Raw genomic sequence first — 13,209 nt, 5'->3', positions numbered from 1 at the left:
TGTCTGAAGAGGAGGGATGCACAAATTGACGCTAAGCTTGAAAGTCATGCCCCTGTCATGTCTACCCCAGTATATCCTGCAAGATCTCATCAAATCCCTATCTTACCAGACGGTGTGAATGATGTTGCATATCGTCCACCTGTAAAAGTTGAATTCCCCCAGTTTGATTCTGATGACAACAATGATCCTGTCTCTTTTGTAGAACGATGTGAAGAGTATTTTGCAATTAGACCGCTCACTGATTCCAAAATACTAGCATCCCTTACTTCTGTTTTAAAGGGTACTGCTAAAGATTGGTGGTTGGCTGAAAGAAGACATGTGCTTACCTGGAAAAAATTTAAGCAAGATTGTTTGCATGCTTTCCTTACTGATGACTACGAAGCCGAAGCAACTAAGCGTCTTTTGGAAAGGAAACAAGGTTCCAGAGAATCCATTCCTGACTTTGCTTACCACTATCGAGCACTTTGTCTAAGGTGGAAAAAGGAGATGACAGAGAAAGAGATTGTTCAAGCCATTTTGAGAAATTGTAACCCCCGACTTGCAAGTCTATTGAGAGGCACGGTAAAGGAGGTGAGTGAGTTGGTGAGAATTGGCACACAGATCGAGAGAGACTTTGAAGAAGCAAAGAAATATTGGAGCCAGGTCAATGCGGACACACAGAAGCGAAAATCCCCAAGTGAACGAGAACCTCATTCTAAGCCAAATCCTTCATCGACATGCATTCTACAACCCATATCTCGTTTGTCCAATTTTAAAATTCTGCCCCTGCCCCTACTGATCAGAGGAAGATACTTTCAAGCTATGGTTGATACAGGAAGCTCGGTAACTCTGATACAGGAATCATGTTGGAGACAACTGAGACAAAATGAACAGTTAAGTTCAAGTCGCGGCCAAACTTTCCAGCAAGCAAATGGGAAAGTGTTACCTGCCATAGGAGTTTGGCACTGCGAATGTAATCTGCAGAGAAGGAAGTATGACTTAAACTTATTTGTCATGAAAGATGATGATCTTACTGTACCAATCGTATTAGGTATGGATTTCTTGGTAACAACTGGAATTAATTTGAATTTCTGCAACGCTCAGTATAATTTACCTGCTACTTCTGTCTGTCAAGAAGAAACATTTTTATTCTTGCCTTCTCTTGCGACAGACACAATGTTGTCTCTCTTCATTGCTTTACCCATTCCAGAAGAGTCACCAGAAACACAGCAAGCTATTCATCATCTGATCACAAATGCTGACACATCCCTCGCATACCAGTCACAACTGCATCAATTACTCAAAGATTGGCCTACCGTCTGCACGAGTGAAATTGGACACACCAGTGTAGTCAAGCATCGTATCATCACAACAAATGAGGTACCTGTCCGTAAGAAAGCCTACCGTATATCTCAAGAGAAACAAGACTTCATTGACCAAGAGATCCGGACAATGCTGGATAAGCAAATTATCCGACCTTCATTTTCTTCTTGGGCCACACCAGTGGTCCTAGTGCCAAAGAAGGGAGGTGGACAGAGATTTTGCATTGATTTCAGAGGTCTAAATGCAAAGACTTATCTGGACGGATATCCCATGCCACAGATACATGATATCCTCAAGGCTGTACATGGTGCTACAGTCTTCAGTACCCTCGATCTCAAGAGTGGGTATTGGCAAGTTGAGATGGAGTCCGAAAGCATCCATAAAACTGCTTTTGTAACACAGTCAGGGCTATATGAATTCCTTTGTCTACCTTTCGGCCTCAAAAACTCTGCAGCCTCATTTCAACGTCTCATGGAATTTGTGTTGAAGGATTTGAAAGGAAAAATTTGTTTTGTGTACATTGATGACATTGTGGTGTACTCTAAGACTGAGAAGGAGCACCTTAATCATCTGAAAGAAGTGTTGCAATATTTGAGCAAGGCAGGTCTGACCTTGAACCTTCAAAAATGCAATTTGATGCAAACGTCTGTGAAGTTTCTTGGACACGTGATTTCAGCCGAGGGAATAAAGACGGACCAAGACAAGGTTGACTCGGTTTCTAACTTTCCTGTACCTAAGTCGTTGAAAGAAGTACAACGATTTCTAGGTTTGGCGGGATGGTACCAGAGATTTATTCCTAAATTCTCAGAGAAGGCTGCATCACTACACGCCCTAAAAAAGAAAGGAGCTACTTGGATGTGGACTGAGGAGTGCCCGAATTCATTTGAGTTGATTAAGAGTGAGTTGATCAATGCGCCAATTCTAATTGCCCCTGACCTGAGTAAACCTTTCAAAGTTCAGACTGACGCAAGTGACATTGGTTTAGGAGCTGTCCTGACCCAGGATATTGAAGGAGTGGAACATGTTGTCGCCTATGCTTCACGTCTTTTACGAGGAGCTGAAAAATCATACTCTGTTTCAGAGAAGGAATGTTGTGCTGTGGTATGGGCAATAGAAAAATGGAGACCTTACCTGGAGGGACGACTATTTGAAGTGATTACTGATCATGTTGCACTTACCTGGGTATTCAACCATCCAAAACCCTCTTCGCGACTGATACGTTGGGGTATCCGTCTTCAAGAGTTTGAATTCACTGTCAAGTACAGAAAAAGACAATGTAATATTGTTCCAGACACGCTGTCCCGTAGTTTCCCTGAATCTTCAGCACTCAACATACTCACTCTGCTAAAACCAAAGGATTCCTCAACTGCCTTTGCAACCTTTCCTGTAGAATGGTCAGACATCGCCAAAGCACAACAAGAAGATGCAGAAATCCAAGGACTCATTGTTGAAGCTCAGTCAACTGCTGCTCCCAATCGTATTCACTATGTTATGAAGAATGTTTTTCGCTTCAGGAGTTTATCTCAAGGACAAGGAGAAAAACTTCAACTTGTCATCCCGACTACTCTGAGAACTGACTTTTTCAAATATGCTCACGACAACCCCTTAAATGGACATCTTGGCAGACTCAAGACATTGTTGAGGCTGGTGGATGTATGCTATTGGCCAACGATACATTCTGACGTATGGAAGCATTGCAAGGAATGCCAGGTATGTCAGAAGTACAAACCAAGCGTAGCGAAGTTAGCTGGCTATATGCAGTCGACACCGGTAGTGGAACCTGGGCATATGCTAGGGATTGACCTAATGGGACCATTCTCTAAAAGTCAGAAACAGAACGAACATCTCTTAGTAATTGTTGATTACTGCTCAAAATGGGTTGAGCTGTTCCCGCTGCGAGTGGCCAAAGCTCCACAAATTGCGCGTGTTCTGGTTGAAGAAATTTTCACCAGATGGGGAACCCCCATGTACTTGGTGTCCGACCGAGGAACCCAATTCACTTCTCAGCTCATCACTCTAGTCTGCAAGCAGTGGAATGTCGTTCAAAAAATTGCCACTACTGCTCACCCCCAAACTAACCTCACTGAAAGAATTAATCGAACGCTCAAGACAATGATCGCTTCATACGTTCAAGACCATCATCGCCATTGGGACAAGTGGTTAGCAGAGTTCAGGTTTGCTATCAACACGGCGTGGCAGGAGAGTACTAGATTTACCCCAGCTGAAGTCATGCTTGGTCGTAAGTTAAAGGGTCCTCTGGAAAGAGCCATCCCAAAGTCATCTGACCCAGATAGTCTAGCCTACCCTATCCTGGAAAAGTCAAAAGAGCTTCTACAAACTGTGCAAAGGAATGTTGAGCGAGCCCAAAGTAAACAACACCAATATTACAACTTACGTAGACGACAAGTTCACTTCCAAGTTGGAGATTTGGTGTGGGTTCGTACGCATCCTCTGTCACGTGCTGATGAAGGTTTTATGGCTAAACTTGCAGCCAAATGGAAAGGTCCTGCTAAAGTGGTTAAATGTCTGGGTCCTGTTAATTATTCTGTCTTTCATTGATCAACCAGAAAATGTAGATTTTTTCCATGTACAGAATTTAAAACCTTATTTTGGCACTGTAGAAAAAGTTCTAAAATGAGGGGACGGATATGTAACAGTCACTGTCTGTCACAGTAATGTTCATACTGGCCACTAGGGAGGGGCACATGTAGTTCCCCCTGTATTGAATAAAAACAGGAAGTAGTAGAGTAAGTGTTAGGTAACCATGAGGCAGCTTCAAACAGAACCTGTGACCTACTTCCTAATCCTGTTTGAGAAACCTTTGTGTTTCCTGCTCAAACGTAAGTTACTGATTGTATCCATTGTTTCGGTGAACTTAAATGGAGCTTGCTTAGTTTATTTGATGTTTTCTCTTGTAGAGGATTATTTATGCTGTAGCTCTTGCACTACTAAATTGCTGAAGTAACTCCTCAAGTGCATATGGAATGAAGTCTTCATGCTGACCAGTCATCCAAGTTTAGGACATCATCATCAGCCCTCATAATTCTATTCGTCTACAGATAGGACTGGTTTTCATTACTTTATGAACTGTTTATGGTCTCAACCTCCAGTGGACTGGGCTGACCATTTTGACTCCTCTCACAGACACACACACACACAGGAACTTATATGCGGGTCAGATTTATTGAATTGTCTGTATATATTTGTATAAAGACTTACAGTATTTGGGGTTTGTATTTCACTAAGTGTATATATTGTTTGAAAACATGCTGAAAGAAACACCATTTTTGTGTGTATGAGTTTATTTTTTGGTAGAACATCAGACTATTTCTAATTATTGCAAATACGGTGACCCCCCCCCCCCCTTTTTTTTTTTTTTCCTTGTAGCTCAACCAGTGCAAAGTAACTGGGATGGTTATAACATGTAGGCATAAAAACTGTTTTTCCCCCCATGCCAACTCCAGCCTAAACAGCTAACACAGGAATTATTACCTGTGTTCTGTAATTCATTCTCCATCTTTAATTATTGCCTCTCTCGAGTACTATGTAAATACATATGCATATTTTCTATACAGCTGTGTATATATATATATATATATATATATGAGTAAATAATGCACAAATCTGTACATAAATCTTCTGTTCCAGATTCATACACATTATTATTTATTGTAAAGTCTTATTTAAATGTTTCTGTTCTCATGACAGATATGCATGTATGCACCAAGAGCCTATTAAAAACCACAACAAACTCCTTGTGTATTTGCGCACAATTGGCGAATAAAGCTGATTCTGAAAAACATGACAATAAGTAACATTTAAGTTATCCTAAATTAAGTTGTCACTTACAAGGGAAAAAAACTATACGTTTTGGGAGTTCATTTTTAGTCCATCTCCTATCCTGAAAAGTCTGTCTTGCAGAGATTGACTAAAAATGAACTCCTTAAAATTACTGCCAGATTTTGAAAGATAAGTTCTTCAAACAGTGGTACAAGAGGATGTGGTTCTGGTCCTTCAAGAGTCATTCTCAACTTATCTGCTATTGAGGTGGATATGGGTAAGGTTATGGACAGGTTTGGTGGGATGGGTAGGTTTAAGGGTGGGTTAAGGTGTAAAGGATGGGTCAACAGAGTAATTATAAATGTAATTACAGAAATTAATTACAGATGTAACTACATACAGGTATTTTTTTTTAAATATAAGTACAATGTAAAAACATGTACACAATAAGTGCATTGTACCAAACAATTAATTTAAAATGTAAGTACACAGTAGCTAAGGCCACCTAATATAAAGTGGGACCAAAATCTGTCTTAATGTATTTCACAATACTTCAGCATGTTATTCTTATTAGGATTTTTTTACCCAAGCAAAGTGTCTGAGAACCTAATTCTGGAGACTTCAGGAAGGTTGCAGTCCTGGAAAATGGTGGCGTAGATAGATAGATAGATACAGTCAGATGATAGATAGATAGATACAGTTAGATGATAGATAGATAGATACAGTTAGATAGATAGATAGACAGATAGATAGATAGATAGATAGATAGATAGATAGATAGATAGATAGATAGATAGATGAGTTTGAAATAAATATGTACCTGCAATCAAGTTTTAGTGACAACTTGTGTGGCATTTCTGCAAATTTATGTGGCATTATTGCAAAAGCGAGCACTTATACAGTTTTTAATGTATTTTATAATGTTTAAATATATAATTACCAAATATATATCATAAAAGTTGTGTATTTTATAATGTTTAAATGTATAATTACCAAATATATATCAGAAAAGTTGTGAGAGGAGCAGTTGACCACTTCCAGAAAAATGAATGGCTCTCTATGGGCCTCTGCTGGATATATATGGTCATTACACTATTCTTTCAAAATCTGTGATTTCTACAAGTTTTTCTCTAACCACCAGATGGCAGTATTGTACACCTAACACCTAGATCAATATCCAGAAACGGTTTAAATTAAATTTAGATCATCATTTAAGAGATTTATTCATAAAAATGTAATATTTCACATGCAAGCTAATGGTGTAGCTGAGAATTTTTGTGGTAAACAGGTACAAAAGTACTTCATCTCCCAAAACACGGCATTAATGTATAGATAAGTAAACAACAACAACAAAAAAAGATATATTATTTGTATGATTAAAAATTTATAAATGTTTTACAATTACTCTTTCAATTTTGGGGTCATATTGACCCCAAAGGACACAGGTGTAAACAGGAAAAACAGGTCTTATGAGGGTTAAGAAATAATGCTAATGCAAATGCAAATAAATGCAGTGTATATATTAAAGCTTCACATTTTCTGTCTATTTCTTGTGTGCGTGTGTTTGTGTGTGTGTTAAATAGGGAAGGTATGTTTTTTTGTTTGTGTGTGTGTGTGTGTGTTTGTGTCTGTGTGTGTGTGTTAGATAAAGAATGAATGGAGAGTGAATGTTCTTTAGATAAATAGATAGACAGATAGATAGATGAGTTTGATTGGGTTAGAAATAGTACATAGAAGGGAAGTCTGATAGATAGATAGATAGATAGACAGACAGACAGACAGACAAAATGGTTCCTGATGGTTTTACACCTAATTATTCACATTAATTATTTTGCAGTTAACCTATCCTTTCTACTCCACCTGTTTTTTGTCTGACCCCGCTGACCCAGTGAGCATTTTGCTATTCAATGGTCATTTCTTAACTTTGCAATTTCTGTATTGCATTAGTTTTGAATATTTCTCATGGGGATTTAATAATTTTTGACTTTTCAGTCTGAGTTAAATCTCTTTTTTGGCTCATTTTCATTCATACATACTCATACTTTTTTGGCTCATACATTCTCAAGTCTCGAGACAATTAGTGTGGGGGGCCCCACAAGGATGTGTACTGCCACCATTATTGTAATCTGTGTACACTAATGATTGTGTTTCACATTGTAAATCAGTGCAAATTTGTAAGTTTGCAGATGATACTACATTGATTGGTTTAATAACAGATAATAATGAATCAGACTATAGAAGGGAGGTATCTACGCTGTTTGAATGGAGTTGTACTCATAATCTGAAGCTCAATGTCCTAAAAACAAAAGAAACGGTGTTTGATTTCTGACGGAGGACAAATGGTGTCTTGCCATTGACTATTAATGGTCAGGACATTGAAAATGTTTCTCGGGACTACCATCTCTGCAACATTAAAGTGGGACGACAACCTAAGAGGCATTATGAAATAATCCCATCAAAGTTTGGTGCATCTAAAGTCGGTAAGTTCAGTTTTTATAGAGCTGTCATTGAAAGCGTGCTGACTTTCTCACTTATAGTATGGTCTCCACAGTACAGCAAAGAAGTCAGATTTGTAATATCACTTGGACTGCTTAAAAAATTATTGGTTGTGATCTTCCCACTATTGATGAGATCTATGTCTCATGTTTGCAGAAAAAAGGTTTAACAATCCTGAAAGACCCCTTACATCCAGCCAGACGCCTCTTTACACCTCTTCCTTCAGGCAGAAGCCGTAGAGCAATTAAAACTAAGTCTACACGTTTTCTGAACAGCACTTATTGTAGGATTGTTCATGCTCTTAATCCCATCTGCATTTCACTCCTTACAATTGACTTATATATGTGTATGTATTTATGTATGCATTTAAATTTATGTTATCATTGTTGATGAGCTCACCAAGCAAATTTATATGGCAATAAATAAATAAATACATTTTATCTGAAAAAGAAAACATGCCTATTATGCACACCTGAATATAAGGAGTTTTTCACTTCCAGACTTCATGGACTATTATATATTATATTATACTATTATATCACTTATAAATGATTAAATACAAAATTAACAGAAGTTATTAAGATTGATGTGGTTTGGAATTGGTAAAATGTGCTTGGAAAAAATAAGATCAGAATATCAACGTGCCTAATAATTATGCATGCACTGTAGTTTCCATATGAGTCTAGCACTTTGTTCAACCCTAAAACAAAATGTGGGATTTGCCTGAATACGGTTCTTTAAAACCCTGATTTCTCTGACCTCGTTATTTTCTAGCAGTAAACATTAAAAAACATGAAAATAAGTAACATTTATCAAATAAGTTAGCCTAAATTAAGCTGTCACTTACAAGGAAAAAAAAAAAAAAAAGGTATTCTGTCGGTGGAAAGTGTCAGTAATCTCTGGGTACCTGGCATGGCTAAGGAATAGTCCCCAGTTTCTGTGACCGAATCAAAGAGTTGAGACTGTGAAGCTTTTCTGAGCTGATGCAGGAAACCCACAAGAGCCACTAGGTTGAGTTTACTCACTGCATCCTCGAACAGCCTGCAGGACATAAACATCAACTGCATGTTAAAACATAAACAGACATGTGAGAACAATAGTGATGGACAAATGGGTACATACACAATGTGGCATATACACTAATGCACAAAGAATAGTTCTAGTGCTGAATACTGATTGGTCAAAACAGTGTCACAGCCATGTTCAAATTCACTATAAATACAAGCTGCATAAATCACATTACAACTAATTGAGGGACTTGTTTTTCACATCTGTGTCAAACTATGAATTTTAATATTAATTTAATGAGAAAGTAAAACCTGCTTGGTGCAAAACCAGACGCTGATTTATGTTTTTGCCGGTTGATGCTTACCCTCCATAACATTTTTTTTTTTAAGTAAACTTGCCAGTACAAATACATTATACATTATCAACCAAATTTGGTTGAGCAAGTGATAACTTAATTATACTTGGTGTTAGTTTTTCAAGAGTACAGTCTTTTTCTCCATGCGAAGATGCGCTTGATGAAGAATTCAAGTTGTTTGTGTCTCGCAAAGAGAAACACACAGACTGCAAATACATTACCAAGTGTCAAGTTATCAAACAGTCAGCAGTCATTAATACTGACATTAACACACAGGAAAAATGTGTAACGGGTGCCTTGAAATGCAGACAGCGTAAAATAATGTGTTTTTGTGTTGTTTCTTATAATAAAGTTAACACTGGCTGAATAGCATGCTATTTATTACTTATCAGAGCTAATGAAACTGAAAATTCACAGAAATATATATTGAACAAAAGGTAAATATCATAAATAATGACGAGTCTGTTTCGACGTTTGCAGTATTGGTTGATTTTGGGAACAGAATGAACAAAACTCCATTAAGTAGCCACTTGAAAGAGGCATTTGTGTGTATTATGATGCAAAGGGACATGCTGTAAGATTCCCGAATCTCAGTCTATTTTTTGAGCGGTTAAAGTTGATGGAGAATATCTTGTGTTTTATTATGGGTACTCAGCCATTCCGAGCTCACAGACCCACAGGATCTCTGCCTATGCTAGAAACATCTGTCAGTAGTCGTTTTATTGTTCAGCACAGAGTCCCATCACTTACATAACAAAGATGAACTGTTCACTGGGAAGAGGTAAACAAATGGTATCTCTGTAGGGTTTTCTCCTCTATGAGATACTGAATATCCTACAGTATGTTTCTTAATTCTTCTTTTAAAGGCTTTGCACAAATTCTTTAATTACAGACTTCACTGTGTAATTGCTACAACATTTAAAAAGGAAGTTTCCAACTCTGTAAGTGTTGAACTTTGCTGTGCCTCTAAAGATCATGTTTTAATTTTAAGATAGGCAAATTGGTCTGTTTCTTAATGAGAGCTCAGCCAATACAAAAACACTACAAATATTTTAATTGCAGGACTGATAGAAATCACATTCAAAAAAGCCTACATACAGAAGCATTGCAATAAAGGCTAAATAATATGATGTACACACTGATTTTAACTTTTACATTTTTATTAATTTGAAAAAAGTTGCTATATTCACTTGCCTTAACAAAGAGCACTGGATGGACCAAAATGCCTACCAAATTATGACCTTACAGGTCCCCCTAGTGGCCATTTTCAACATAACTCCAGTTAGAAATCAAAGGTTTGAAAGATATTTAGAGTTTTGTAAATGTAACTAGATAACCACCAGCAGAACTGCATATTCCACTTCATTTGAGTTATTCATGTGAAATAATCAATGCTTATTACTTTTAGGTGGCCACAAATTCTGATTGCACATGGTCTAAACACATTTTAGTCATAAAACAAATGAATTACAATTAAATTCCTAATCAACATTATGATAAATGTGACCCTGGACTACAAAACCAGTCATAAGGGTCATTTTTTAATCGAGTAATCTGAATAAATAAGCTTTCCATTGATGTATGGTTTGTAAGCATAGGACAATATTTGGCAGAGATTCGACTATTTGAATATCTTGAATCTGAGGGTGCGAAAAAAATCGAAATATTGAGAAAAATCGCCTTTAAAGTTGTCCAAATTAAGTTCTTAGTTAGCAATGCATATTATTAGTCAAAAATTAAGGTTTTGATATATTTACAGTAGGAAATTTACAAAATATCTTCATGGAACACTATCTTTACTTAATATCCTAATGATTTTTGGCATAAAAGAAAAATTGGTAAGTTTGACCCATACAGTGTATTTTTGGCTATTTCTATAAATATACCCATGCTACTTATGACTGGTTTTGTGGTCCAGGGTCACAAATCATTCCTTAAAAACAGATGGAAAAAAAAATGGGCAGCTGCAGTGAAATAAATCTCTTTGCGTGGTACCTGTCAGCTTGTGTGGAAAGCGTGCAGACGGCTTTGGCGGCACTGGTGCCTGTGAGCAGACTGCCTCCCCGCAGCTCGAACCCTTTACCACGACTGCTTTCTCTCAAGAGTTCCTGGATGGAAAGCGGCTGGATTACTGGATGGCTGAGGCCCAGTTCCAGCTCTGGACTGGCCTCTCCGCTCAACTCCAGCTCCAGGTCCACTGCCACGGCCTGCTGCGCCTGTGTGATGGCGATCGGAGGCTGGGAGCCGCCGTCACTGAAGTGCGTGTGTTCCAGTGAACTGACATACTCGATCACTCTGAGGAATATTGAAAAAAACTCAGTGTGGGAATTTGTTTTTGGGGAATAAAAAAAAATCAGTTATTAATATAATCAGACAAATGTTAGTCTTGATGGGACTAAACAAATTGATCTATTCTTTACTGAGATGTCAGCCAATACAACACATTAAATATATTAAGAAGACGACTAATAGCAATCACATTCAATTTCATCAAAAGAATAAATTAAAAAGCCTAACATAGCATAATAATAATAATAATAATAATGCATTTCTATTTTTATTTATTTAAAAAAAATATGCAAATATGAACATTTCTAAGTGGAGTAAATTCAAAAAAAGTAAATAGCTAGAAATTATTTAAAGTAAATGTATTCAAGTTAAAAGTGAAGTCACATGTAGTCTTTTTATGATATGGCATTTAATTAAAAGCAAAACACAACCAACAGCAAAATACATCATTAATTAGAAAAATTTAATGCACTACTGGATTTGAATAGAAATTGTGTATATTTAGAGTCAAATTCAGCAAATCTTGAAATTTGTGATTACTTGCAAACAATTAATGAGTAACCATGATTACCATAATTAACCATAATCACTTTAGTAAAGATTTGACGCTATGATCAAATCATGGTTCCCAAAGAATGAACGGAGGTGGGTGTCGTACCTAAAGACATGAGGCCAGCAATCGTGGTTATGGCTGCCCATTTCCAGCCCCACATTGAGTATAGCGTCCATGCAGAGCACATGGGCCGTGTGCAGCCTCACGCCCTGACAGCGGCCCATCTGTTCAAGTTTCTGTTCAACACGCTGCTTAACTACAACACAGAAACATGCAAGTTCACATCAGGTGATTAAATATAAGTACAGTAGGGTTTGAACTGATGATCTAAGGATAGCAATTTATACATTTTACTTAACTGTTTTAAAACTGGTTAACTCCCCTATTCAACTAATCAATAACAAATGCAAATGGTTGATCACCAAGGAAACATTTATCAAAAGATGTCGTTCGATCTTTTGTTAAAGTAAACAATATTTTGGGCCTGAGATATTCTCATAATAACACTAAAGATGTTATCAGAACTGGTAAGTAATACAAATTTGTGTGTTCCTTTCCTATAAATGATTTTGTGTGCCCTCATGTACTAGCATGAGCAGCTCTATGCAGGTATGAATACTGGCATTGAAATTCGTTCTGCTGCCAATTTACGCTAACATTTACAGTACGTAACATATGCTGCATGGTATCTGGCAGAGCACAGTAATAGACCCAGTACCACATGATATCGATGCATCCCTAGACAGTGAATGAATACAGTGAAATAAGTCACACAATGAAAATGTGAAATGTGTGTGAATACCGTGAGCAATGGCATCTCCAGTCTCCCCCAATTCCTTCTCCTCTTTCTCCTCCTGAACACATGATGCTGCTGCCATCTGGGCAAGTGCTGAGGCACAGTTTGCCGCCACACCTAAGTGACAGAGAATTAAGGACCAGCAGACATACCATTTCTATTAGTGTCCTATCTTCCACTCTGATGGACCGTATGCAAAAGATTAATGTCTGAGGGAACAGTATAAGTGAGCTGAAATGAAAATGAACAGGCTGAAATGAATGAGATGCGATGTTACCCAGAGCACAGCTGAGTGCCGCAGCCTTGCGTAGACCATCCAGGCTGAGGCAGATGGTGTCTCTCTCCCTCTGAGTCTGCTCTTTAACTCCCTCTGCTCCAAGAATAAAGGCAAGACCCCTAGAGCTTCCCGCCATGCGCCCTGTGAGTGGCGTGGACAGCGTGTCGATCAGGTTTTTCCAGCAGCCGGTCAGGATATAGCGGGCAAATACCACACCTGTCAGGAATGAGGCCATGATGAGACAGTGACAGCTTGACGCTGTGTTGTCAATGCTTGTGATTTGACAAGTTCCCCAAAAATTCAGATTCTCACAAACTTTTCCAAGACATTTCCCTCTGGTCCCCTTCATGGTC

General features: G+C 37.9%; 1 protein-coding gene across 1 annotated transcript in view; it reads right to left on the bottom strand.

Annotated features, from left to right (window-relative positions):
• arfgef3 (ARFGEF family member 3) overlaps positions 1-13,209 on the bottom strand; it is a 75,258-nt gene that overhangs the window by 39,318 nt on the left and 22,731 nt on the right. The window contains exons 16-20 of the mRNA XM_058795543.1: positions 12,857-13,072; positions 12,586-12,696; positions 11,889-12,039; positions 10,937-11,236; positions 8,486-8,619 (exon numbers count right to left, since the gene is read on the bottom strand). Of these exons, the coding sequence (XP_058651526.1) occupies positions 8,486-8,619; positions 10,937-11,236; positions 11,889-12,039; positions 12,586-12,696; positions 12,857-13,072 (912 nt within the window). The remainder of the gene's footprint in view (positions 1-8,485; positions 8,620-10,936; positions 11,237-11,888; positions 12,040-12,585; positions 12,697-12,856; positions 13,073-13,209) is intronic.

The sequence above is a fragment of the Onychostoma macrolepis genome, chromosome 13 (genome assembly GCF_012432095.1).
Source record: "Onychostoma macrolepis isolate SWU-2019 chromosome 13, ASM1243209v1, whole genome shotgun sequence".
Taxonomy (NCBI): domain Eukaryota; kingdom Metazoa; phylum Chordata; class Actinopteri; order Cypriniformes; family Cyprinidae; genus Onychostoma; species Onychostoma macrolepis.
Note: the sequence above shows the minus strand (reverse complement) of the source record. Positions and strands in the feature narration are given on the sequence as shown.